Source organism: Carica papaya, chromosome 4, assembly GCF_054855325.1.
Source record: "Carica papaya isolate Zhongbai chromosome 4, ASM5485532v1, whole genome shotgun sequence".
In the NCBI taxonomy this organism is placed as follows: Eukaryota; Viridiplantae; Streptophyta; class Magnoliopsida; order Brassicales; family Caricaceae; genus Carica; species Carica papaya.
Genome location: NC_142312.1, coordinates 29,659,069 through 29,684,860, shown reverse-complemented (window position 1 = coordinate 29,684,860; position 25,792 = coordinate 29,659,069). Strand labels below are relative to the sequence as shown.

Here is a 25,792-nt window from a genome sequence, read left to right as displayed (position 1 = left end):
AATAAATTATTAAATAACCCATAAAACAAAATTACGAAGAGATGATTATTAGAATCGAATTAGAATAAATTTGCTCACGTCGGCTATTTTACACAGTTGAAAAATTCAGCAGACACCCCCGCCGCCCCAGTTCGTCTCTCTTGATTCTTCAACTTTCTCTCGAACTACGCTTCTGCGCTTCTCTCCCTCTCGAACTACGCTTCGACCCGGCAGCACCTACTACTCTTCTTCTTCTCCTAACTCCGGCAGCTCTCTCTGTGTGATTTTGCTGAATCTCGCGCACGAGAACAGGGCCTCTCTTCTTCTCTATATTGTAAAGTGAATTTTTTTAGTTGAATATTTTAGATTTTTTAAAAGAATCTTTCTGTTGTTAAGCCATGTTTGTATAATGATATTTGTAGGGTTTTTTTCCGTAAAATTTATGTTTGGTCGACAAATTACAGTAAAAAAAAAAAATTAGGGATGGAAAAGGCCAGGAACAGGGCCGGAAAGACCATTCCGGTTGTGTCATTACTTTGTTTGTTTCGGCCTTACGTTCAGAAATAACCTAATAATTTGAGAGCGGTTTTGTACCGTTGAACCACCCTAGTTGCATTATCCCACCGCAGCTGTTATGTTTCTCTGCTTGGTGTTTCTGCCTGTTTGATTCTCACAATTCTTTCTCGACTTTATAGCATCTGTGAATAATTTTGTTCTTCACTAATCTTTTTGTCGATTCTTAAAGGTCTCCTCTTTTATTTATTATCTGCATAAGTGAAATATTGAACTTTTAAGTGAAATATTGAACTTTTGTTGTTCATTGTGAGGGGCTTAAACTTACTTTTCTTTTGTATGCGTTTGTGAATTCGTCTGCCTTTTTGAAATTTTGTCAGTAAACAAAATGACTCTGTCGGATGAGGAGGTGAGAAGGCTTCACAGAATCCGGAGGACGGTGATGCAAATGTTGAAGGATCGGGGTTATTTTGTTACGGACACAGAGCTGAATATGTCCAAACAACAATTCCTCTCTAAGTATGGTGAAAACATGAAGAGAGAGGACCTTGTGATTAATAAAGCAAAGAGAAGTGATAGCTCTGATCAGGTACTGGTCAAACTCTTTGTAACAAAGCCAAAGGATTTGGTCATCCTTGAAGTTTAGTAGCATTAGTAGGTCATGGTTTAGAGAAATTCCTTAGTTATGTTTTGTGTTTCTTTAAAGAAGTAGGGAATCATGTTGGGGTTGGAAGTGTGTCCCAGATAGTGAAATGGGGTAGTGAGTGCAGTAAATTTATGGTGAATAAGCAAGACTATACCACACGCATACTTTAGATGCCATGGATTATTATACCATGCTGAAAAGATACATTGATTCTTTTATCTTAGAATGGCTTAACAGTTATTGGAGTACACAAGAATGCAATTAAGATTTTTATGGAGGGGATCACTCTGCATATGGAATTACAGAATTTGTAATAACCTTAGGTTGTCCTTTGTTCAAACTTACTGTATTCTCATTAATTCGTAGAAGTTAGTTATTTGATAGTTAAAAGTTATAATTTATATTAAATCAACTTCACTTCTATCTCCAATTTCATAGCAATTAAGGAATAAATAACAAAAACATTCAATTTTACTTGGATGTGAAATTACTTTGAATTAAACTACTATTTTTGTTCAAGTTTATATCATTTTTGTCATTTGTACTCGTTCATATTCGATGGAATTAGAATTTTATTCAACCTCAACGTTGATGGCATTATAGTTCAATAGCTCTTCTTGCTTGTCTTCCCCCTTTGTCTTTTTTCTTTTCTTTCAGAATGGTTGTGCATGTGGATTAATTACAACAAATACATGCATCATTTTCATTGAAGTGTTTATGTTAAGCATTTTGATATAATTGCAAATTGTCCTTGAAATAGCATATGTAGGTCAAATATTGGGGCTAGATCAGGTGTTTCTTATTTATTCTAGGGTATGTATATTTTCACAGAATGTTTCTATTTTTTTCTTCATATTCTTCTTTATCTCTTGCGTTCCAGATTTATGTTTTCTTCCCTGATGAACAAAAGGTTGGTGTTAAGACAATGAAGACCTATACCAATCTCATGAAGTCCGAGAATGTTTTCAGAGCAATATTAGTGGTTCAGCAAAACTTGACTCCCTTTGCTAGGACTTGTATCAATGAGATATCATCAAAATTCCACTTGGAGGTTTTTCAGGTGAAATAGATTTTTTTTAGGATATCAAAAGTACAGAAGCTTGTTCTTACCTTCTAGTCTGTTAGTCTGATCGCATGCGCTTTCTCTATCATTACCAATAACTTTTGGAAGTTGGATTGCTTGATAGCTGTGATCTAATGGTAATATTCCAGCCTGCAATGACACTACAATATATTTCCAAGGAGAAAGCTTTTTTTTTTGTTTTTTCTTATTTTATTTTATTTTATTTGAGACTCCTGCTTATACCTTGTGGTACTTGTATGCTAGAACTGCATAGGCCTTTTTAATGTATGAGGTTTATTCTTGCGACTGACGCTTTAACTAGTGGGGATTGAAGGTTACGTGGGTGGTTGAGAAAACTGGACACAAAACTGGGCAGGGGCCCGATTGATTTTCTAGAGGACTTGATTAGATCCTGCCTGTCTTTCAGAGTTCAGTTTTTAATAAACTGTTGAGGGATAGTGGATGGCAGCATTTATTTTCTTTACTTTCTCTGTAAAATTCCAACTTGACGAGTAACAATTTTCTGATACACTGAGTCTTACAATTGTCGAGACTATGCGATGTTTGCTATTTCTTTTTTTTGGGGGGGGGGAAGACATTATCATGGTCTTCTTTTGTGGTTAATATGAAAGTCTTTTGGTACAGGAGGCTGAACTGCTTGTCAACATCAAAGAACATGTTCTTGTTCCTGAGCATCAGGTGCTTACAAATGAGGAGAAGAAGACTTTGCTGGAAAGGTATACTGTGAAGGAAACACAGGTCAGTCCCGGACTACCTTGAAAAGTTATGTTGAATGATCTCTGTTAGCCTTGATCGTTGTTAGGTTTCATTTATAGGATTATACTGTTTATGTTTCACTAATATAGAATTTAGGGAGACACTGATGCTAATAGATGACTGGGTCTGGTATTATTTCTGAAAAAGTTTGATAAATTAGCTTGTTCAAAGTTTGTTTCTCACTGTTGTGCATCTTCTGTTCATTCTTTTTGTAAATTCCATGGGCCTCAAATGTTTAATCTTTTCTCTTTCTTATGGGTGGTTTTGGAGTTCAGCTTCCTCGTATTCAGGTGACTGATCCAATTGCAAGATACTATGGATTGAAGCGTGGACAAGTTGTGAAGATAATCCGACCTAGTGAGACTGCTGGCCGTTATGTTACCTACCGATATGTTGTATGAGGGCAAAATCAGTTTTCCAGATCAATGAGACATAAAATGAATTAGCATTTGTGCCAAAGCTTACATTAAACATCACCTCAAAGCTTAAAACACCCTGGTAATCTAGTTTTTCCACACTATGTTGGAATATGGGCGTAGTTTAGAGCAGTCTCTTTCAGGTGCCTGCTTGCATTCTTCTATGTTGGAGTATTGGAGTGGTTTGAAGCGGTCTCTTTCAGGTGCCTGCTTGTATTCTTCTGATCCCTCAGAAGTCTATACATATTTGATATTGTATTTGGATCAAAATGAAAAATGGTGATATTTTAAGAGCCATTTATTTTGATGATTTGGGTAAAATGTATGGCAGTGTTTTCAACTGATTTTTGCTATCATATGCCCTAGTACTGTAAACATGTGACCTGGAAATTCAAGAAGAATGTTCTTAAACGGGATGAGTGAATATACTCAGCTGTGTGACAAACAAAAGCGAATAACTGGACCCTGCAACCAACAATTGTTGGTGTATGGATTTCAAATGGAGATGTAGGTTAATCAAGCACACACAACTAGAATCATGGATGAACTTGAAATGATAGATTTAGGTTAATGAAATCATTTATAACCGGGCATGGACCATGTGATGATTTTCTGCATGCTAAAGTTAAATTTTATTAGAAATTATAGGGTTTAAGCTGTTGTAAGGATCTTCCATTGACCGTTGAATAATATGCCCATAACTACAATGTTTGTATCTTCTACTTGTAAGTGTTTTGGAATTTGTCAATCTTTTATTCTTTTGCCTACTGCATCATATTATGCACTTCATTGACCGTTGAAAACCATCTTCCAGAGAATAAATCTCCTATTCCCTTCTTTTCTCCTTCATGAACAAGTACAACTGCAATGCTGGTTCTTCCAGCACACAGACAAGACGAAAAAAAAAAAAGAAAAAATCAATGCAAACCAGAATAAGATTTCAGACTGGATTTGTCAATGTATAATTACTTAACTACACTCAAATAGCTTAATCAAGGACGAAGCTTTCATTTATTCGTATACTTTTACGAGTTCTTTTATTCTAGTAACCAAGAAATAAAGAACGAGGGTCGGTAGAAGAAACAACCAAAGAAGACATTAGTTTCATATTATATCAAGGAATAATAAAGCGGGGAAGAACACAAACATATAAAATCTGCAACCATTCGTCTACAATATTTATCTTGCCTTCTAGCGAATAGAATGTCATGGTACTACATAAGTCTTTCATGTTTAAAACAAAAAGCATACATCAACTGGAATTACAGGATCCAAATTTGAGACTTATTTGAGGCTTTTATAACCTCACAATACAAGAAAACTACCTCACTCTTTACATATTTCGAGTATTCCATCCTTCTGCATCAATTTAATTGCGATTTTTGCACTTCTCCATCGTCCTTGGGGCTGCAATAAACACACAGAAATATAGGTTAGTCAGATACGAACATATACTGAATGCAAATGGAGTAGCGTAACAGGATTTTCTAATTCGATAACGAGTCATGGGAAAGTCTTCGTGGTAACTTTTAACATTACATGGTCGGATATGGACTCATAAATCAGAACATATTAATATTATGTTTGATAGATCATACCTAGGCCAACAGCCTCTGAGCTCTTCATGATCCTCATCCTCTTACAAGTCTCCATGAACATTCTGCCAAAAGCAAAACCAGATGAAATTGGATAACATTGTTTACTTATATTTCGCTTCTATTTTGCTAAAGATTCTGCTAAATACTGGATAGTCAAATTATAACAAGTTTAAATCGAATAGTGTAATAGTTTTCAGATTGCAAGCTTGCAAACCAAACATTTTTAAGGCTATGTTCGGAACAAATAAAGAATTCTTGCGGATTTGGTTCAGAAATCCACAATTTGAGTTGTGGAGGTGAAAATCACATTTAAAATGATCAAAATTGAGTTTATAAAGCACTTACTCAAATGGAACATCACCGACCAGCATCCAGTCACCATCTTTATCTTCATAGGTAAGTACATATTCAGAACCATGCAGGAGATCCATTAATCGATTCTCACTCAATCCATCTCGACCTGGTACTCCATGAGAACCACACTGGCCTGGAAAAGCAATCACACAGACATGAATTAGCTCCTAACTAAACATGTCATCAATTCTTACCCTGGTGGAAATGTTGCAGCAAATTCAGGCGCAGGCAACTTTTTTTAATGCATGCCTGCCATGTTATTACAAACAAAAATAGCTCACAAGTGACACAATGCCAGAAGTAGAAGGAAACCTTACTTTGTCGTCCTTTCTCTATGAACAAACTATTCCTGTAATGACAAAACTCTCTCAACCTCAGAAAGGAAAAAGACAGACGACCAAGGGAGAGAGAGAGAGGGAGAGAGAGAGAGAGAGAAAGAGAGAAGGATAAAAGGAAATCTACAGAGGGTAGTTAAGCAGACTTTTACCAAGTTCCCATACACCTTTATTGAAATTGAAGCATCATTGAGGCATTTCCAGTAACAAAAAGCTACTAGCAGCACAAGGAACTCTTGGATGTCAAGATAAAAATACCAGGAATCCACAAGGGGTAAAATAGGGAAAAATATACAAAGGTAGATTATTCTTTTTAATTGTAACAGCTGCAACTAGGATTAGGGTTTCGTAACAGAAAACGCGGTGCGACTACCAGCCTACCGGCCATTCAAGCAACCTCCTAGCACGACTAAGATGAAATATGCGCCATTGTAGCTTATAAATAGACATGAATTCTATGGATGAAGCATCGAAAATTATTGAAATCAGAATATAATTTTCTCTCAAATCTCAACAACTCTCGGCCTTCTTTCTTTTCCTATCTCTTGGTTTTCTCTCTCTTTTTTCCTCTTTCTTTCAGACCCGAATCATGTATCAGGTTCGTGACAAAAAATATGGCATGGGATATATTAGAAAGAAAAAATTACCAATTGTAAAACAGCTGAACATCTTCTCCAATGCAGACGAAAGATCCATGTAGCTACAGTAGGTTTTTAGATCAACTTTCCTCAAGTAGGGGGCGCCATCCATGCTGACCTTGACATACAGACACCCAAATCCCAATTTTGCCTCCGCATCCTCGTTAGTCTTGGGAGGGTGGGAAGCCATAGTATTCTTCCGGAAAGAACGAATTGGTGGCCATCCTACGACTTGTGCTCTGTCAAACCACAACACGCAAGCAATTAGAGTTTGCAGAGGGCTGAGACTAACATTTGCAAGAAACATTAATTAACACTTACGCAGTAACTAGTTCAACACTTCAGTTAGATGCTGCAAAGGAGCAAAAAAAAAAACCCTCCTATAAAATTGATCAAAGACTAAAGACTTTTTACACATCAAGGCTATTATGCATTTGGATTTCAGCAGAAGATCCACACAAGATCGTTAAATAGTCCTTTTTCTGAAAAAAGATCTTGAAATCACATGATTATTAAATATATGCTTACAAGTTTAATCTGGAAAACCAATCATGAGAGGAAAAGTTCCTCAAAATGGAATATATATACATGTATATATGGTAAGTCAGAAAACAAACATGAAAAAGAAGTCAAACTGTAACTGATGAGCGGGGAAATGGTGCTCAAGAAATTATTCACTAAGATTTCTATATGCATTCTTTTCCAACTCATCCAAATACCCAAGTTGTTAATTGAGTTCTTCTCTATCCATTTCCACTTGTTAGGAAGTCACAAAAACAATACACTTGGTAAATTGTTTCCAAAATTTCCTCCAGTATTTAGAAGAAGAATAAACTAAAACAGTCAATAACAAGCTGAAATTTACGTAGAAAGAAAAGTTTTTTTAAAAAATAAAGTTAAGCAGAGGGACAGGAGAGTCTAATCAAGTTACTTTGAAGCAGGAGCAACAGCAGGGCCACCAGTACCAGCAACCTGAGCCTTCTTCTTCTCCTGCCCCAATCCAAGTGGCTTAGGTGACTGAGGTACCGCATCATCCTTCACAACAGGACCCGAGTCCGACCCAGCAACAGCCTTACCTGCAACTCTAGGAGAGAACAATACGCCACCACAACCGCCGACAGAAGAACCTTTACCGGCCAAATCAACAGCAGCAGCTTCAGATCCAGAGGAGATGACCCACTTGGCAGACCCTCCAGCACCATCAAAAATGGTGTCAGAGAAACCCCTTTTAGCCCCTGACACTGCATAGCTCTTCAGGGACAGCACTACCAGGTCCCCATTTCTATCATCATCATCATTATCACCATTCCTGGATGGTGACTCGGACCCGGGTAACCCAAGTCTCAACTCGGTGGCCTTGAAGTTGAGACCATTCTTTCTGTTGTAATGTTTATCAGAGTTTTCCATCGGAGGAACCTCTGACAAGCCTATGTAATCATGTTCCACAACTGGCATAGACATCAAAACTCACATGCAGTGCTCAAAAAACCATGAACCGGGCATTTAAAGAGGAGGATAAGAAAAAGAAAAAACAAGAACAAGAAGAATGAGAAGGAAGCCTATCTTGGATTATGAGCTGAGAAGCCTGAGTTTTCAGAGAAATAAGCAAAAGAAACCCTTTTGAGCTTTTGGGCATATACTCTCTGTTTTACTACTATGTGTGTGTATATATAATATCACAATCGTTCCCTCTCTCTCTCTCTCCCCTACTGTGTGAGTGAGTAAATCTGTAAGAAGGAAGATGGAAAGTACGGGTAAAAGGAAACCCACTAAACATGCTTTTAAATCCAATAAAAAAAGAAAGTACTCGTTAAGATTTTTTTTTAAAATGAATAATTTTTAGTTTAACTTTTCTGATTTCTCCTCCTGTTTTCAGTTACATTTTTTTGAAAAAGAAAAAAAAAGTTGCATCTTTTCATGTTTTTTCTTTTTGGGTTTTACGATATAATTGGGGTATTATTATACTCCCCTTCTTGTATCGCATACAACTTTATGTGCGCAACTACCCCGACAAGCCACAGAACAGTTCCGGCCGACCTCCCCGACACTTCCCTTTTTACATTTTTCACGCGCCGGCCATGCTAAAATGCGCAGCAAACACACATCGACGTGCGCGCGAAATGCTAGAATGCACCTATTGCAGAAAGAAATATTTTCTCGAGGGTCTAAGAGTAGAAAGAGAGAGGACGAAGAATGGTATCTGAAACGCCAAACTTTCTCGAACTTTCAAGTAGGTAAGACAGGGAAAACGCTGCGAAAAGAGAGAGATTTTATTTTTGGCAGATATGGTGTTTGGATTCCGAGAAAAAGTTAAGAGAGTAGAGAAAGGAAAAGGAGAGGAGGAGGGAGTGTGCGGGAAAGCTGACAGGGGGAAAATGAATCAAGGGAGAGAGGAAAGGGAAAACGGCAGTTTTGACGAAGTGAAAAGAGATGGTTGTGCGTGGGGGTATGAAAGAGAAGTGCGACTGTCGTTTTTGGATTCTTCTGCTTCCCGTTTCGTGTTCTTGTTTGGGTTTGCTCAGACATGTTTGGCACTTTCCCAGAAAATTTTTAAACCCGGAATATAAAATTGTAGAAACTCAACTTGGAAATTTCCCCATTAGAAAATGTACATGAAGTAATTCTTTACGTACTAGCAATTTAAATTTCATGTTCTCACTTGAATAAATCCAAAGCCATTATCATAAAATATTATGTACCCTATATCTTATTTGAAACATTAAGGTTTATTAGACTAGTATTATATAGTTTCATACAAAAAAATATATATATATATGTGCCAATTTTACATCATATACATATATATTAGATAAATAACCATTTTCATTTAAGGGTAACAATTATCATTTCACATAGTGCTCTATTGTCAATATTATTAAATAAAAATATTTTTTTTCCCAATGTCGATGAACATCAATATTGTCTTATATATAACCATCATAGAGTAGATATTGCCAGTAATTTCATATATTTTTTTATAATATTTATGAGTTTATCACCAATAATCGATGATTTGGTTATTACTACACACTATTTTTTGTTATTATTAATTATTTTATTACTATTATTAATTAACATGTTATCATTAATGATTCTCTTGTTATTGCTGATAATTATCTTATTATTGATTATCCTATAGATTTTCTACTAAGCAAATGAGAATTTTTCTTCATAATTTCTATGCGAATGAGAAATTCTCTTCGATATAGATTCTCTCTCTATGGGACAAAATTCTTGGTAACTTCTAAATTAATAAGAGTCATCCTTTATGATAATATCAATAGATTTAGAGCAACTAATATTTCGACGTGTATATTTTTGTACGATCTTCAAAAAAGTTGTTCGTTAAATTTAATTACCCAAATACATGGTTGACTAAAATAATACATTAAAAACTTTAAGTTAATATATATTTTATATTGCATATCCTACTACACTAAGGTAATCCATCAAGTTATGTGTCTGCACTAGGTGAATTGTCATTAATATAGGACATACAATATTAAATTTGGGAATGATACTCTGATACCATTATTATGTGTAAATTTTAGGAAGATAACTTTTCAGGTTTAGCATATGATAGAAAAAATGAGAGATGCCCAGAGAGTGAGAAATATATAAAAAGATAATTAATATAAAAAAGAGAACAACAGAAAGAGAGAGAGAGAGAGAGAGAGAATCAATTCATTATTTTTCATTGCATGTCTTCCTCTGTTAGATTTGTACGTACTTGCATAGTATTTGCTCGTAACTAACTAACTAATTGTTAATGAGTATCAGTTATTTTTAACTATTTCTCTAATTTTATTATTTTACCTATAACTTTATTATATACATATGATGAAAATATCCTAGTTGCAAGTTACAATAAAACTCTAACTATTATACACATATTATATATTGGTGAAAATACTCAAACCAACAGCTCATACTTAAATCCTCATATTCACATGTTCAAAACCTCAAAATCGTTCATGGTTTAAATCAAGGCTTACATGTGCGTGGATGGAGAAAAAAAGCTTGAGGATAACTTCAAGATAGGTGTTGTTGTTCGTTAAAGAATGAGTCACTATAAGGAGTGCAATAAGGAAAGCCCCCAAAAAGAGATCGCGAATACTACTCCAGTGTGAGTGTGATGAGGAAGAATCAAATTAGAGAATGTAAGGAGAAAGAAACGGTGAATTTAGAAATTTGAGTTTTAGGATTAAAATTGGTGAATTAATTTATTTTTTTAACTAAACTGATTTATATTATATGAATCAAAAAGTCTATATCAGATATTATACTAAGAGACACATGACATCTGATGTAGACAACAATCTACTTATGATGCCCCATGTGGCCAAACGCATTAAATATTTACCTAAATTCGTAGGTTATTGAGCAAAACTCACATTAATATCAAAACGTAACTATCTAACTAGAAAAATTATATTCACTATAATAACTATAAAACTCACTAGAATAACTAGTATCATTGAACTAGACAAAGCAAAAAGTAATAAAATTAAAAATAAGTAAAACAACCAAACTATAAGACAAGTAAGCCTCCTCATACTATATAAGTGCACAGTAAGCCTATGCAAAATGTTTGGTTTAAATTCACGTATCACATCTACTAATATTATTAATAATTAAATACTAAATAATTTTTTTTAAAGAGTATAAGAATCAATAGAGTAAAAAGAAAAATACATAAACTAATTTAAATATTTTAAAATAGTATATAGATCATATTAGTATTTTGATGTGTGTACATATTTTTTTAAATAACAAATATTAATACGTTTCTAAATTTAAAAAAAAATCTTAAAATAACGTGTTGCTTAATGTATTTACGACAAATTTTATTTTTGAAAAAATTAAAGTTGTCATAATTTTTTTTCCCTTAAATTAGAATATCATAATAAAAAAGTAGAGTGACATCTTTTCTATAATATATATATATATATATATATAACACGATAATATAAGTTTATATTATTTTCTAACATAAAAAAAAAAAAAAAGTCATCTAGTATGAATCATATTTTATTCTAAAGCATAATTACTCACATTTTATTATTTATTATTAATGTCAATTCATTCAATAAAATATTTAATTATACATTTAATATACTTTATAGTATAAATCAAATGTTGCGTAATGTATATAAATATAAGAAAGGAAATATTATTTTATTGCGAGTAGAAAGTCTTATACAACAACAATAATGGCATTACATATAAAGTGGGGCACGATCCATAAAGAAAGTCCACGCTAGGGGTGGTTGTTGGGGGACATAACGGGGTTATGTTTGGGAACGAACGGCGTTGCAAAAACCATTTAATCATATCTTTAATTTTTTATTTATTAACTAAAATTATAATTAATTCATTTAAAGTTTTACTAAAAAACTATAAATAATTTTAAAATTATTATTATGCAAATTATATTAAAGATTTTTTGAAATTCAATGTTTTAATTTTACACAAAATTTTATTTAATATCATTTTTTTTTGTCTTAGTAATTAAGAATTCTAATTAATAAGTTCCAGTAACTTTTTAAGATTTACTTAGAAGTATAACATTGGATTTACAATTACCAAAATGATATAAACTATTTAGTAAGGTTATATTTTAAAAGAATAAATTGTTAATTTCACCAATTAAGTCGATGAACTACTAATATAATATTTTATTTTTCTCATCTACTTATAACGGTTGAAGCCAACTTAAAGAAAATTTAAAATAATAGATAATGAATATGAAGAAAAAAAGTACTTTGATGAAGTGGGTAATATTAAAATAAATTATATAATTATTGTATTTTATAGTTATTAAACTATAATAATAGAAACAGTTATCGACACATTCAATTACTTTGAATGTGTTTTGATCTCTTATTTAATTTATAAAAAGAACACAAATTCTCCTTTCAAAGTGTTTTCTATCAATTAAAGTTATTTACATAAAAAGAAAAAGTGTGTCAGAAAATTAAAATTTTTATCAATAGGTTTTTTAACCATGTTATGACTACATCATTTTCGAATAATATATAGTTCTAATTTTCTGATATTTTTTATTTTCTTAAAATGTGTTAAAATTAATAGAAAATAACTTCCGAATCAAATTTTCTTACATAAACTTTATATGTAGATTTTATTTTAAAATTGATAAACATACAAACGATAAATTTCAAATCATTTTGCACCAATATAATCAATTATTTAATATAATATCTAAATTAATTATGATCATGAAAATCTGTGTCTCAGGTTTGTGATATTACTATAGCTTATGCTCACAGCTTCTGCGTTTGAGAAAAGCTGCTTCATGCAACAACAGTAAAACTAAAAAAAAAAGTCATAAGCTTTTAAGCTTGAAGCTAAGGACTTTAATGGGTAAGCATCTGCAGTCACATCTTCAAATCTATGAGGTCATGCATGTGTTCATGGCAGAGTCAGAATCCATGTAAATACATATAGATTTTATCCTTTTCTAATCTATAAGACTATTTTGGGAATAAATTTAAAAATAAAGCAAAATTTATTTGTAAATTTACATCTATTTTAACTATAAAAAAAATTGTGTGAATTACATTATGATTAAAAAAAAAAATTTAAGACTCAATTTTTTGCCATTGACTAATTTTTTTAAACACTTAATTTGAGAACGAACGATTCTTCTTAACTCAATCTCACGATTAGAATATAATTTATTATTTTTAATTTTTTTTTATATTTGATTGAATCTTTTATTTATGATTGGATTCATTTGAGTAAAAATTTTGAAAATATATCATAAATATTTTTTATTTTACGTGAATAATTTGTATACGGTAAGAATACAAAAACAGGTAAAAAAAAATATGGGTTTTAATAAATAAAAAAATTGATCGTAAATATTTACCTTTTAAATTAACAATCAAATTAATAACGTAAAGTTTGATATGAGTATATAATTTTAGTTAAATTTAATGAATTCATTTATAGTAAAGCATGAGGAATGTGAAATAATAAGTCCAATGGAGAAAATATGAGCGCCTCAATTGTTGTTGTTGTGTACTTTCAGAAACTCCAATAATCAATCATATGAGTTAATTATCATGAAAATGAAGAAATTTTGAAAAGGAATAAAACATCTCTCTTTGCTTTTTGTGTTTGGCCAAGCTCAACTACGTCCCATTCCCTTTACAAATTTTTATGTGGGTCATCTGTTTTGCCCTAGACTTTATATATACATGTGTATGTATGTATGTATGTGTAATGCAAGAGAGATCCCACGTGAAAATTAAACAGGAAAAATGGGATAAGCTTCTCTTTTAATCTCCACTAAGGCCAGAAGATTCTAATTTTTTTGTTCAATACTTGAGCTAGCGGTGCATCCACTTTTCACTAATGCCGGTCGCACTCATCGGACCCCTCCTTCCCTCAGTGCCTTCTTGTTGTACTTACAGGGTCCTACAATGGTGCCACCAAGGCAGGCACCATCTTTTTATAGTGAATTTATATCATTATTATAATAATTTACTCGACGATACCAACATCATGTATTCTGCTGTTCTTACAAACTAAATTACATAAAGCTCTTCTTAAGTGGTAATGTAATTTGATATTTTTATTAGTTTTTCGATGAACATATGATCTCTCTATTAGCACTGTTTGGCTAGTCAAACACGAGCTGTAGATAATTTATAAATAAAGTTCGAGAATTGGCATTTTATTACTATAGTTTTATATGTATATGGTTATAATTATTTATGTTCTCAATACGTGTATGATGTGGCAGCAGAGGAACTCTTAACCAACATATACCATCTTATAAGAATAGAATACGACATAAATTAATCGGAAGAAGTATGCATAAAAATATGATAAATAGCGATTATGGTTTTGAGGGTAGATTTTATTTTTTTATTTAAATAAAATTTATATATTTTAATAATTAATTGACACCGTATGTATTAATGATGACGCAAACAATAATATATTTGTATACACCTAAAATTATAATAAAATGGGAAACTACACTCTTATAAATAAAAAAATATATATAAATTAGAATCTGTCTGTACTTTTGTTTTTTCATTCATAAACTATTTACTTATTTTATATTCACGTAAAAAGGAACTAAAAAGTCATTTACCAAAAAGTTTTGTCAAACTTACCTCCCAATTATACAGTATGTTTGGTGCTCAACTAATTTATGCAGTTGCAGCCAAAAGAGGAAACTGTAATTATATACATATACATACATATGTGTATATATATATGTATAGACAGAGAGAGAGAGAGAGAGAGAGAGAGAGGATTGGTAGATGAAAAAGAAGAGATTTCACTTTTGAAAGTGAAATTGGCCTGAGCTCAACTGTAAGTCCAATTAAAGAAAGATACAAAATATAAAGAATAATTTGATGAGTTCATGGTATAAATCGTAGAGAGAACGACATGTGTTGTTATTTTTCGAATTTATTCTGTTTTATAGAATTAGATCATCTGACCAAAACAAGCAAAATCCTCTGCGTAATTTTATAATGCTTTGATCTTCTTCTTCTTCTTCTTCTTCTTTAATCTATCAGATCCCAGAAGAGTGACAAAACAAAATTCTGATTCTTAAAGAAATTTGAGCACCAAAAAAGAAAACCTCCCTCCCTCATAATGCAAACAAGAGTTAAACTAAAAAAATTGGCTAGTGGAAATAATTGGACTTTCTGGTAAAGGATAGGATAGGAGGAGACAGCATGAATCTTCAAAACAGCAGCTCCATGGCCCCATCAATTCCAAACATTATGTGATTTGATTCGATTCGATTCTTTTATTTTTTTAAAAAAAATTAGATTGAAATTCGTTTATTACCGTTCTAAAACGAGAGAATATAAATGTTATGTTTATCTTAACAAAAAAAATTTTATTCGTTAGAATTTAACCTAATTTGATTACCGCAACTCTACCAGTGCATTAGCGAATTAAGTTATCATTTTTACTACATTAAATTTTATAATAGATTCGTTAGACCTTGACATAATTTGATAACTCTACTTCTACTAGTGCATTAATGAATTATAAACTCGTAATAGGTTAGGTAAAAATTACGAAAATTTATTGTTTTTTGTTAGATTAAAACTTGTGGTCTAATCACTAAATTGTTAGGATTGTTTGATTTGATTTGATTATTATAAATTAGGAATCAAATTTCATTCACCTTTCTTTCTTTCTTTCTTTCTTTCTTTTCCACGTCCAAATGATAATACCACAGCCTGCATAACAGACACAAGCTTGAGATCAAGTGGGCCCTACATGTGGATCCCACCATTGTCATATAATATAATATATATATATATATATATATATATATAATCCCACTCTGTTTTTATAATTTTTTACTTACAACAATTCATATATTTTAATATTAAGTGATTTTTATTTTCCACTTAATCTAAATATTCAGGTTTCAGGCCTGGGTGGGACTCCCTCTCCACTATAACTAAAAGGGGCGGCTGGCAAAGGGTTTGTTCCCATCAAATGACACTTCACTAGTGGATAGCAACTCAAAAATGTGAATCAATGAATCCAAATGAAAAAAAGTAGATGATCACTGACACTTGCCTTCCTGATTTAAGATTTGTCACATGCTCAATATATACACACACACACACACACACATTTATATATATATATATATATAAATAATGGCTAACCTCTCTACTGCACATTTACTCTTTAACCGTGGCTGTCCAAACCTATCATCATCAACAACACAACAAACCCTTAGTTCAAACCCTTTTTAGATTTATCACATCTACCGACATATATACTCAATACATTTACATATCTATACACATAAAGCCTGATGGTATTCCCACTTACTTACACCCAAAATCTCCCATGCCTAACAGGAATTATTAAAAACACCCTATATGTTTTTAACAAGCAAAGAATGTACTAAGAGTAATAGTCTGGTTTGATAAATAACTTTCATGGTGGACATCAAATTACTAGGCAAAAAGTCATTTTTAAAAGGCTGCTTAGTGTGAATTATTGAATGAGTCAGGCCTGTAAACATGCCAAATGGTTCCATCCTCAAACGCATTCTAACTTGCTCTGGCTCCACTTGGTTCAAACTGTCGGAAGTTGACATCTGCTACACCTCGGTTCAGTCCAGACTAATCCAATCTTAATTCAAATTGACTCATCCACTATGCTCATAATCATATATACCTTATATGTTTTAACAAGGAAAGAAGGTATCGAGAGTATCGATCTCATCTGATATGACTTTCATGGTGGACATCAAATTGCTCGGCAAAAAGTCATTTTTAAAAGGCTGCTGCGGCTTCAGATATAACTTGTAGCGGAGGAGTCAGTAGCCAAAACCAGTTTTCCCTGTTCAAGATTCCCTTATTAATTGGAAAAAGATTGTGAAAATGTATGTCACACAAGCTCAAAAAATGGAATATGCTGTCATCATATGATATATGATCCATACGGTCATCTATATGTGCGTGTGTATATATATGTATACATGTATCTCAAAGCTTATCTTTAATATTCAAAAAAATATATATCTCAAAGCTTATCTTTAAGTTATTTCGTTGCATTCAAGTGTATTGAGATTCAGGATTTGAAAAAGAACATGTTGTAATTTTCCGAATTTTTTCAAAGTAAATCTAGATTTGCTTCGTACAGAGAAGATCAACTTGATAAAACCACCAAATTCTTTATACCTTTAACTTTTGTTTGATTTACTTACTAATTTCATCACATCGCATCACATATATATGCATGAAAATATCATGTCATACTAACATTTCAAGGAGTTCTAAGAAAACATTCAAATAAGTGGATATCATATTCTAATTTCCAAAAACAGGATGCCTCTTCCGGCATTATAAATACCAGTAGACACACACACAAACACATATATGTATATATAATGCTAATCTTCTTAAGTGGAAGTTATTGTTGGAATCCTTGAGGAGCAATAAGAGACATGTTGATTTGACACCAAGAATTCAAAAAATTCAATCCTTTAATAATAAGATGCATAAGAATCTAGACTCAGTAGATAATGGGAGACTTTAAGCAGCGAATTGCTTTGAAGATGGCAGCTTTAACTTTCTGAGTGCTTGACATTGAAAAAAATGGTGGGATTTGACTTTACAAACAAATTTTACAGAAACCAATTGTCAAATTAAGACAGTTGATAAAGAAGGCAGTCGCACAAAATTATTTTTTGGAAGAAAACTAGACCAATTAAGGAAAGAATATTATTGCAATACCAGAAGAACATTTTCTTTTTAGGGCATACAAGCCAATTTTACTATCAGAACTTTTTCCTCATGAACAAAAAACTAGGCAAAACAAAGAAGAGGCAGAAGACTACTGTATACCACTCCCTATGAACATTACTGTTGGAGCATAAATTTATTATAGATTCAATGTGTTTGATGTCTTCAATATGAAAAATACATATGTGTGTGTCTGTACATAAATATATCGTACTCTTAACAAGATGATACAACAACAATTTGAAATGCAAAATCCCAAACATATATCTCACCTCTCCTCTCAAGTTGAGCATGGGAATGCACATACATTGAACCTCAATACCTGAAAACACTAGGAAGTAAGAATACCTTTGGTGAAAATACATGCGAGTTGGTCATCACTTGGAATATATTGGACCTCCAATTTACCCATGCTGACTTTTCAGAAGCAAAATGAACATGCAGCTTTGTATGTCCAAAACAAGCATGCTGCATGAGGGTATGTAAGTAGGACTGACATGGTCACGTTAAAGGCCCGGACATGTCCAAAACGAGCTGTTTAAAGAGAAATTACAAGCTGTTTAAAGGTATGGGGTAAAATAAGCTCATGCAATCATTTATAAACCAAAAATCACCTAATTGATGGCTGCTAATTAAGTGCACAAAATAATTTAAAGAGAAATTACAAGTTTGCGCCATGTAGTTTGATATTATCACAATTCAAATCAGCTAGTCAATTTTGTAATAATTCAGTTCTTGTAGTTTGAATTTTTTTTTTTCATTTTACACAAGACCATCAGGTTATGTGAGACAATTTCTCCTTCATCCTTGTCAATCTGAGTGAAAGCAGAAATACTCATTTTCTGCTTCTGCACACCAAGAAATCTAGAAAAAGGAATTTTTTTTTTTGGCAACTTTCAGACAGTTCCTATGTTGCTCATTTTTCTCGGGGTTTGTTTTGAAAACCTCCCAGCATATTCTCTTGAGAGTCAATACTTTTCCAGGTAATATACGGGACAACTTTAACATTCCTGTTATCCAGTAAGTGGAGTCGTCTCTCTCTCCCAGGGTTTCGCAAGCTAAAAGAAGTTGCTGGCACTCCCCTGATATGCTAACATTCCCTGCCACCGATGTTCTCTGATATGCTAGCAACCTACCAAGTTACCATTCAAGATTGGCAAGGAGGTAATCATCAAGAGTTCAACATCTGTCTTTTAATTTTAGAAGTTTCTATAACCAAGATAATTCAGATATAGAGGGATTATTAGGTACTTTCAAAAATACAAATAAGTTTGAGAATTTCATAATGCAATTAGTTCATTTCAAATATTCTTAGAAAATTATATAACAAAAAATTTTAAAGTAAATCAATCACATTTATATAGTCTTCCAATTCATTTGTACTCCAAAACACCTAATAGTTTTTCTTAACTATCCTACTATGACAGCAATCTAGGGGCATTTGTCTACCTAAAGGATGCAGGAGATGGTTTAAAGTTTCATCAGCACAATAAAGATTTGTAGCAACAATTCCAGTTGGCCCTCTATTCAACTACCCACATATATATACACCATCTTCAACCAGATTCCTGAAGTATCAGTGAGAACTGGACCCCTCATGTCAGGGACCACCACCTGGAAAAGATGCAATAGACATCCATCAAACAGAGTCATTTTTCCATTAAATTATTAATATGAAGTCCTGAAAATCATTGTTCCAGCCAACAGGATTCCATGAGAGGCACCTGGTTGGATTTCTTTAATACCTGGAATGGTAATTCATCATAATCAAATATGTTTTTATCCTTCCCACCCTAACCCTGCCAGGAAATTTCCGTCCCGACAGATAATGGAATGAAAGTGGTCTATGGCTCTTCTCCCCTGCCAGCTTATACCCCACACACACACATAACATATTTCTTTGAGTTAATATAGATATGTAAATACTTCTATCTATGACTAAATGTGATTTAATGTTTCCTAAAAATTCTTTAGAAATATAGGTAAAAAAGATAAATTTTAATAATTTTGTAACTTAAAATGAAAATAATTTTAAATGGGGCAGAAATGGAAGTGACTTAAACCCAGGGAGCTGCCGAACACTGGCCGCATCACTGCCTTTTCCTTAAAATAAACTGAATAATTGATCAAATGAATTGATAGAAACTTTTAGCAGTTAAATGAACAAAATGCAAGATGCTCATTATTATTTTCCTTAATGTGGCATTTGACATGACATTTAACTTGTAAACGGGTCAATCAAAAGGTGTCCGTGTTATAAAATTTAACACGTGACACCTAACTTAACGGTGGTAATAACTGGTAACAGGATGGACTAAATTGAAAAATTTTTAGAAGTATATAGACTGGATTAATTTGAATAGTAAATGGACCAAATCATTATTTTTGTGCATAAATGCACAGAGTAGGTTTTTTGTACCTTGCAAGTGATCAAAGGGTAAACCATCAACTAGGACTAACTTGTCAGTTGTAATCAATCCTTTTCAACACAATCCTGCAAATAGAAGGAACACATTGCAATCCAGTAGTCAGTTACTCAGTTCTGCATCCCGAAATTCTGAACTTACACCAGTTCATCAAAGACGTAAATTAGGTTTCTGTCTTTTAATATTATGCTATGTTATATCAAGAAACTGCATACAAGAGATTAAACAAATATTTACATCTGGGCCTTTGCAAAACCAGTCCAAGGAGTTTTGTTTTGACAGAAACTCATGCACGTTTTAAGTTTCATATCCAGAAAAAATTACCCTAGGCAGTGATCCTCATATTTTGCTGTATCAACTGCATTTTTCCCCGAGCCAATATCTCCAAATTTAAGTTATAAAAGACAAAGTGAAAACTTGCATTCAGATATTGTAATAGACAATCTCAAAATGGACCACTTATTTTTGAACCAGCCATAGTTGCCTAGTGATACGGTAGTTGCCTAGTAATAAGTACTGGGACTTGACAAACTTTACCAATTTGCCATGAACATTTCCGAAAAACTAATCTAATCTGTGCAACTTAATTTTGAAAATGATCAAACTTGAAATAAGAAACAATCCTCAGAATAATAACCCCATCATCAATCTTATACGACAAAAGAGTACCTTCCCAGAATAATGGCTGGGTCAGGCTCTTCAAATCAGGACTCATGTTTCTGCAGTCTGGGTGCCCATTGTACCACCAAAAAAGATCCTCCTAGCCAAGTGTATCCCGATAGATTCTAGTTCACAAGATTTTCCTAAATACACGCATACAAATGAATTTCAACATTAATTACCAAATTAACGAAAGACTTAATGAAGATATCTAAACATACCTCTCCTGGAATACCAACAATTCTGTCACTCTCAGCTCCATAAGCAACGGAAAACCTGCTCCATATTTCAAGAAATGGGCCAAAAAGATTAAGTTCCATTACCATATAACCCAAGGAAAATGTCAATAACCCAGAAAACGAGCAGGTGTGCACTATCTTACCACATGGTAAAGCTCTTAAGGAAGGGATACATCTGAACCAAGAGTTACGTTCCCAAAGAAAGAGCAGCGCTTATGTTGCGCCATCCCAGAGAATGATTAAACACAGTCTGTCGTAAGTCTTCTAGTAAAATTAAACCTAATTAAGAACATTTTTTTTTCTCGTTTTATCGAAAACTAGAGAAGGAAGATTGAACTATCTCCAGAAAGAGTACCAGCAAAATCCACATCTTGGTTTGAGGATGATCAGGTTCGACGTCGGAGCCATACCAATCCAAACGGTGTCGGCTGTCCATCGATTATATAAACTTGCGCTCCTTAATGCGTCCTCAACGTCTGTTGCACTAATAAATTGAAATCAAACATGCTTAATCCTAAATAAGCTTACTAAATGCAAGTATATAGATAGTCTTCTCGGCAGTGTACAATCCACCAGGCCCGCTTCCCACGACACAAACACGCAGAGGAAGAGATGAGGCGGACGAAAGGCTTCTCGATAAGCAGGGGTCGGTATTGAAGAAGATCGCCTGTTCCTTCTCTTACTGTTATTTTGATTGAGACCGGAAAGGATATGAAGTTTACAGCTTTCAGTTGAATTTGATATGTGAGGCCAGGCCCATTGACTTATGGGCTTCGTTGACCTGGCCCATATTGAGAAATTTAAGGGAGGCTTTGGTTATTAAAAATAGAATTTAATGGGGTTTAAGAACTAAATTAACTAAAGAAAAAAAATAATAATGTGGATATTCATCAAGTTTAAAGGAGTTAAATGATATATATAATAATATATATTATAATAACTATAAAATTAATACAATTGTTTTAAGTATAACTTTTAAATAATATAGACTCAAATATTAATAAAAACAAAAGACTTTTAATCATAACAAATCATCATTAAATTAATTTTTGAAATATAATATAAATAATAATTATGTTATTTTTATACATTTTTTTTAATTTATTTTATTTTTTCGTAGTTACGATAGTTATTGTTAACAACAAAGTAGGTTAAAATAAAGTAATTAATCAAGATAAAGTAAGTTATTAATGTGTAAAATAAATAAGGAGGACACCTCAAAAGATTATACTATCTTTTTTATTTATTTATATTCAAAATAATCATAATAATCGTAATAATGACAATAACAATTAAGTTAATAATAATTATAACAATAGTGATGATAATAATAATAAAAATATGATATACGTAAGAATGACAATATTAATAAAAATGACATACAATATCAGTAGTAGTAATTAATATCAAAAATATTATTTTTATAATTAATAATATAAATAAAAAATAATATTTTACTACTAAGTATACGACTATAATGAAATAAATAGCATTAGGTAGTAATAGCGTCTAACTTGCTTGCAATAACAATCCTTTAAATACCGAATAGGGTAAGAAAATGAGAATTTTCTCCTCTTTGTCTTACTTTATAATATCGGAAATATATCTGTAATAAATAATATTATTTTTTTAATAAGAATTTAACATTATTAATTAAAATAAATGAATGACATGTTAAATAAATTTATAAAATTGACATATAATGATATAAGTTTTATTAGATCGATTTATAAAATAAAATTATATAGCATAAATTGACACAAGGATAATCGGGTACTAATAATATGGTAAATCCGAATCATCATTTTTAAATTCATCTCGACTTTTGATTTTAAAAAATTAAAGAAAATGAATTAGTACAAGTAGGTATGTATCAATTTTTCTTGCTTGTTATACTGAATTGGATCGGATTTGATTTAGAAGGCAAAGATTTGTGAGAATACATCTTGGTTATATATATAATACTATATATTTTTAATTAATCTTAATTAAAAATATAAAAATAACATGTCAATTAACACAAAACCCACAAAGAACAAAATTAAATACTGTTTTTCGTGAACCCAGAATAGGATTAAATCTCAATTAATGATCAGATTAAGTTGGGAATGGCATAAATTAATGTTAATAAATTAAAATCTCAATTAATGACCGGATTAACATTAATTGCGCAGTGAAAAACCATCACGAATGCCTAAATCATCCGTACCAGCACGAAATTGCACAGTGAAAACCAGAACAGCCATGTTAACGGTCGGTAGCATTCTTCTTTTTCCTTTCCTGCTCTGACTCACCCATTGAATTTTGAAAAAACCACTACCCAGAACCTGGGAGCTAAAACTGAAACCCAACACGAAAAACCACTACCCATGAATCTGGGAGCCAAAACCACCTTGTTTCACTTTCTCGAGAAACAACCAACGCAACTTTTTCTCTCCCTTTAAAAGAAAATAAAAATAAATCCTCTACGCCCCCTTCGTCCTCTGATTTTCATCTATATAAATCCATGCAACACACAGAACTAACAAGTTTCACTCAAGTGAAAACAAAGCAACCTTCCATCCAGAACCACCATTCTCAATTTCCCATAACCAGTTTCGAAATTGTTCTCCGACACCCTCTTCAGTTTCTCGGAGAAATAAGCGAGAGAGATCAAAGTGACGGATGGGTAACAACGGTAATAGGGTTTCCAAGTTTGAGGTGGCACTAAACTCGATACAGCAGAGAATGAAGACGAAGCTTGTGACAGAACCAGCAAGTAACAATGGCGTGTGGCGAGTATCTAGTGGCGGTGTTAATGATCAAGGGTCGAAGATGAACAGTGATGAGGAAAGCAAGAGGAGGAGGCGGAGGAGGGAAGAGAAGGATGAGATTCTCATGCACCTGGTTTTCTGGGGACCCAAATAATTTCTTTATTTAAATAATTATTTTTTTTTTCTTTAATACCAATTTTGTCGCTAAATGTTATTGATATTATTTCTTGTCGAATAAAATATTTTAATTTTAATTATTTTAATATAAAGATATAAAATTAAATATAACTAAAATTTTAAAATATAAATAACTTGTTTTAACTATATTTTTTAATTTTTAATGATTATTATTATTTATATTATTGTGTTGTATCGTCCTTTTATTTTTAAATTTGTTATAGTGTTTATAAAATTTGTTAATTAATTTATATATTTTAAAATAAAAATTATTAATTATCTAGTTATAATAGGGAATATAAAAAGGTGTATACATATATATATATATATATATAGAGAGAGACATACTCACAATAAAGAATTCAACTACCATATAACTTAAAATTAATTAATGCCCTATATATACATTACATTATTATAACTATAAAATTGGAGCAATGAATGCCCTCACCAAATCTATGCTATGCCAAATCAATTTTGAAAATGGCCTACCAATATATTGATAGCTTTTTCTCTCTTCATTACATCCACCGCTCAACTTGTCTCTTTTAAAAGTTTTTGTAGCATCCCACAAAAAAAATTATACATACATAATTAACAATACTTTCTTAAACAAGTAATTTATTTTTTAAAATTTGCTTAATTCAAATAAAATAGATGTGTATTAATTGAAATTAAAATGATAAACTTAAATTATTATTTAATTTTAATATGTATTTATCTTAATATTTATTTTTCAGGTAGATTATATACTTGAGTTGATAGGATCAAGCATAGTCAAATAATAATAATAATAATAACTATAGAAGATAAAATGAGCAAGTAGTATCAAAAAATCTTGTCAATATATAATATGAATTATTAGTATAAGCTATAAACTCATATTCGATTTGTTTAAACATGTTTAAATTTGTTTATTCTAAATGATATTAAATAAACTAACAAATAAAAATTCGTACTAACTTTTTTAACTTATATATTAAATTTATATATTATAAATGCATGAATGTAAATATAGTTATCTATAAAATAATTAAGTTCAATAAATTGAACTTAAGAGTAGCTTATGAAGTTTTTTATTCAACAATTAAAATAATATTTTTAAAAAAAAGTTTTATGTATTAGAATAGAAAACACTTTAAGTTCATATCTAACGTTCGAATCAGCAAATCGGTTGCTGTGGTGTAGTGGTTATCACGTTAGTCTTACACACTAAAGGTCCCCAGTTCGATCCTGGGCAGCAACAATATGTGTATATCAATAATTTTTTGACCTCGTTTGGCTTATTGTTATTAGAAAATAACTTGTCCAAAGGGAAAATTAATTTGAAATGACTTTTTTCACTGTAAAATTATTTTTGAAATTTCTTAAATAAAGCAATGAAAATTTACAATTTTCTATATTTTAAGTGGTATAGTATAGATTTATAAATAAGGTTCGAAACTTGCATATTCGAGTTAAAATTTTTCTTTCTTTTTGAGTATCAATTATTTATCTTTAATCGAGTGTATAAATAATTTTTCAAATAATCAAGTTCTTCTCATTTAAAACGACCCTTGCTATCTCATCCACAAGTTCTTTCTGGTGGTTCTTTATCTAGTGAACGACAACAACTGTATTGAAGTCATTCCGAAACTTGCGTCTCCATCTCATTAACAGGTAAACCAATTTATGATATGTGTATAATATATGAGGTTTTATTAAAGAGGTAATCAAATAAATAAGACAATAGTGATAATAACATTAGAACACTATGACTTATAAAAATTAAGCTCGTTATTTCCTCTGCCACTCATCATCATCATTCATTACCCTCGTAACGTCCCTATGTTTTCCATTCTTATTCAAAATCAACATTGAATTTTTTGTGCTTATAACTCATTTTTTTTTTCTTGTAAATTTTTGTTTTCTTTAATATTTTTCACTAAACAATCTATGCTAAATTTAG

The 25,792-nt window shown here is 31.8% G+C and overlaps 2 protein-coding genes, 1 long non-coding RNA gene and 1 other non-coding gene across 10 annotated transcripts; 2 read left to right on the top strand and 2 right to left on the bottom strand.

Moving 5' to 3' along the window:
- The first annotated feature begins 59 nt into the window (after nt 1-59).
- On the top strand, nt 60-3,738 carry LOC110820595 (DNA-directed RNA polymerases II and IV subunit 5A). The gene is made up of 5 exons (XM_088218857.1): nt 60-313; nt 873-1,081; nt 2,019-2,198; nt 2,847-2,960; nt 3,254-3,738. The coding sequence occupies exons 2-5, from the start codon at nt 881-883 to the stop codon at nt 3,377-3,379; spliced, it is 621 nt and encodes a 206-aa protein (XP_088074983.1). The 5' UTR covers nt 60-313; nt 873-880; the 3' UTR covers nt 3,380-3,738.
- An 806-nt stretch (nt 3,739-4,544) lies between these two features.
- Nucleotides 4,545-8,662, bottom strand: PAP2 (phytochrome-associated protein 2). Its single transcript, XM_088218856.1, has 5 exons — nt 7,251-8,662; nt 6,329-6,558; nt 5,338-5,479; nt 4,993-5,054; nt 4,545-4,801 (listed from the first exon to the last, which is right to left on the bottom strand). Exons 1-5 carry the CDS (start codon nt 7,778-7,780, stop codon nt 4,764-4,766), a joined length of 1,002 nt encoding a protein of 333 aa, XP_088074982.1. The 5' UTR covers nt 7,781-8,662; the 3' UTR covers nt 4,545-4,763.
- A 7,407-nt stretch (nt 8,663-16,069) lies between these two features.
- On the bottom strand, nt 16,070-21,628 carry LOC110820770 (uncharacterized). Of its 7 annotated transcripts, none has more exons than XR_015818710.1 (7): nt 21,058-21,623; nt 20,897-20,951; nt 20,685-20,818; nt 20,009-20,083; nt 19,039-19,203; nt 17,938-18,123; nt 16,070-16,684 (listed from the first exon to the last, which is right to left on the bottom strand). It is a non-coding gene; the product is annotated as an uncharacterized LOC110820770 (long non-coding RNA). The 7 variants fall into 7 exon arrangements; XR_002540953.2 differs by lacking the exon at nt 19,039-19,203 and having other exon boundaries at nt 16,070-16,439; nt 16,520-16,684; nt 21,058-21,620; XR_015818712.1 differs by lacking the exon at nt 19,039-19,203 and having other exon boundaries at nt 21,058-21,193; nt 21,270-21,620.
- Nucleotides 21,629-25,017: 3,389 nt separating this feature from the next.
- Nucleotides 25,018-25,090, top strand: TRNAV-UAC (transfer RNA valine (anticodon UAC)). The gene has a single exon. It is a non-coding gene; the product is annotated as a tRNA-Val (tRNA).
- The last annotated feature ends 702 nt before the right edge of the window (nt 25,091-25,792 follow it).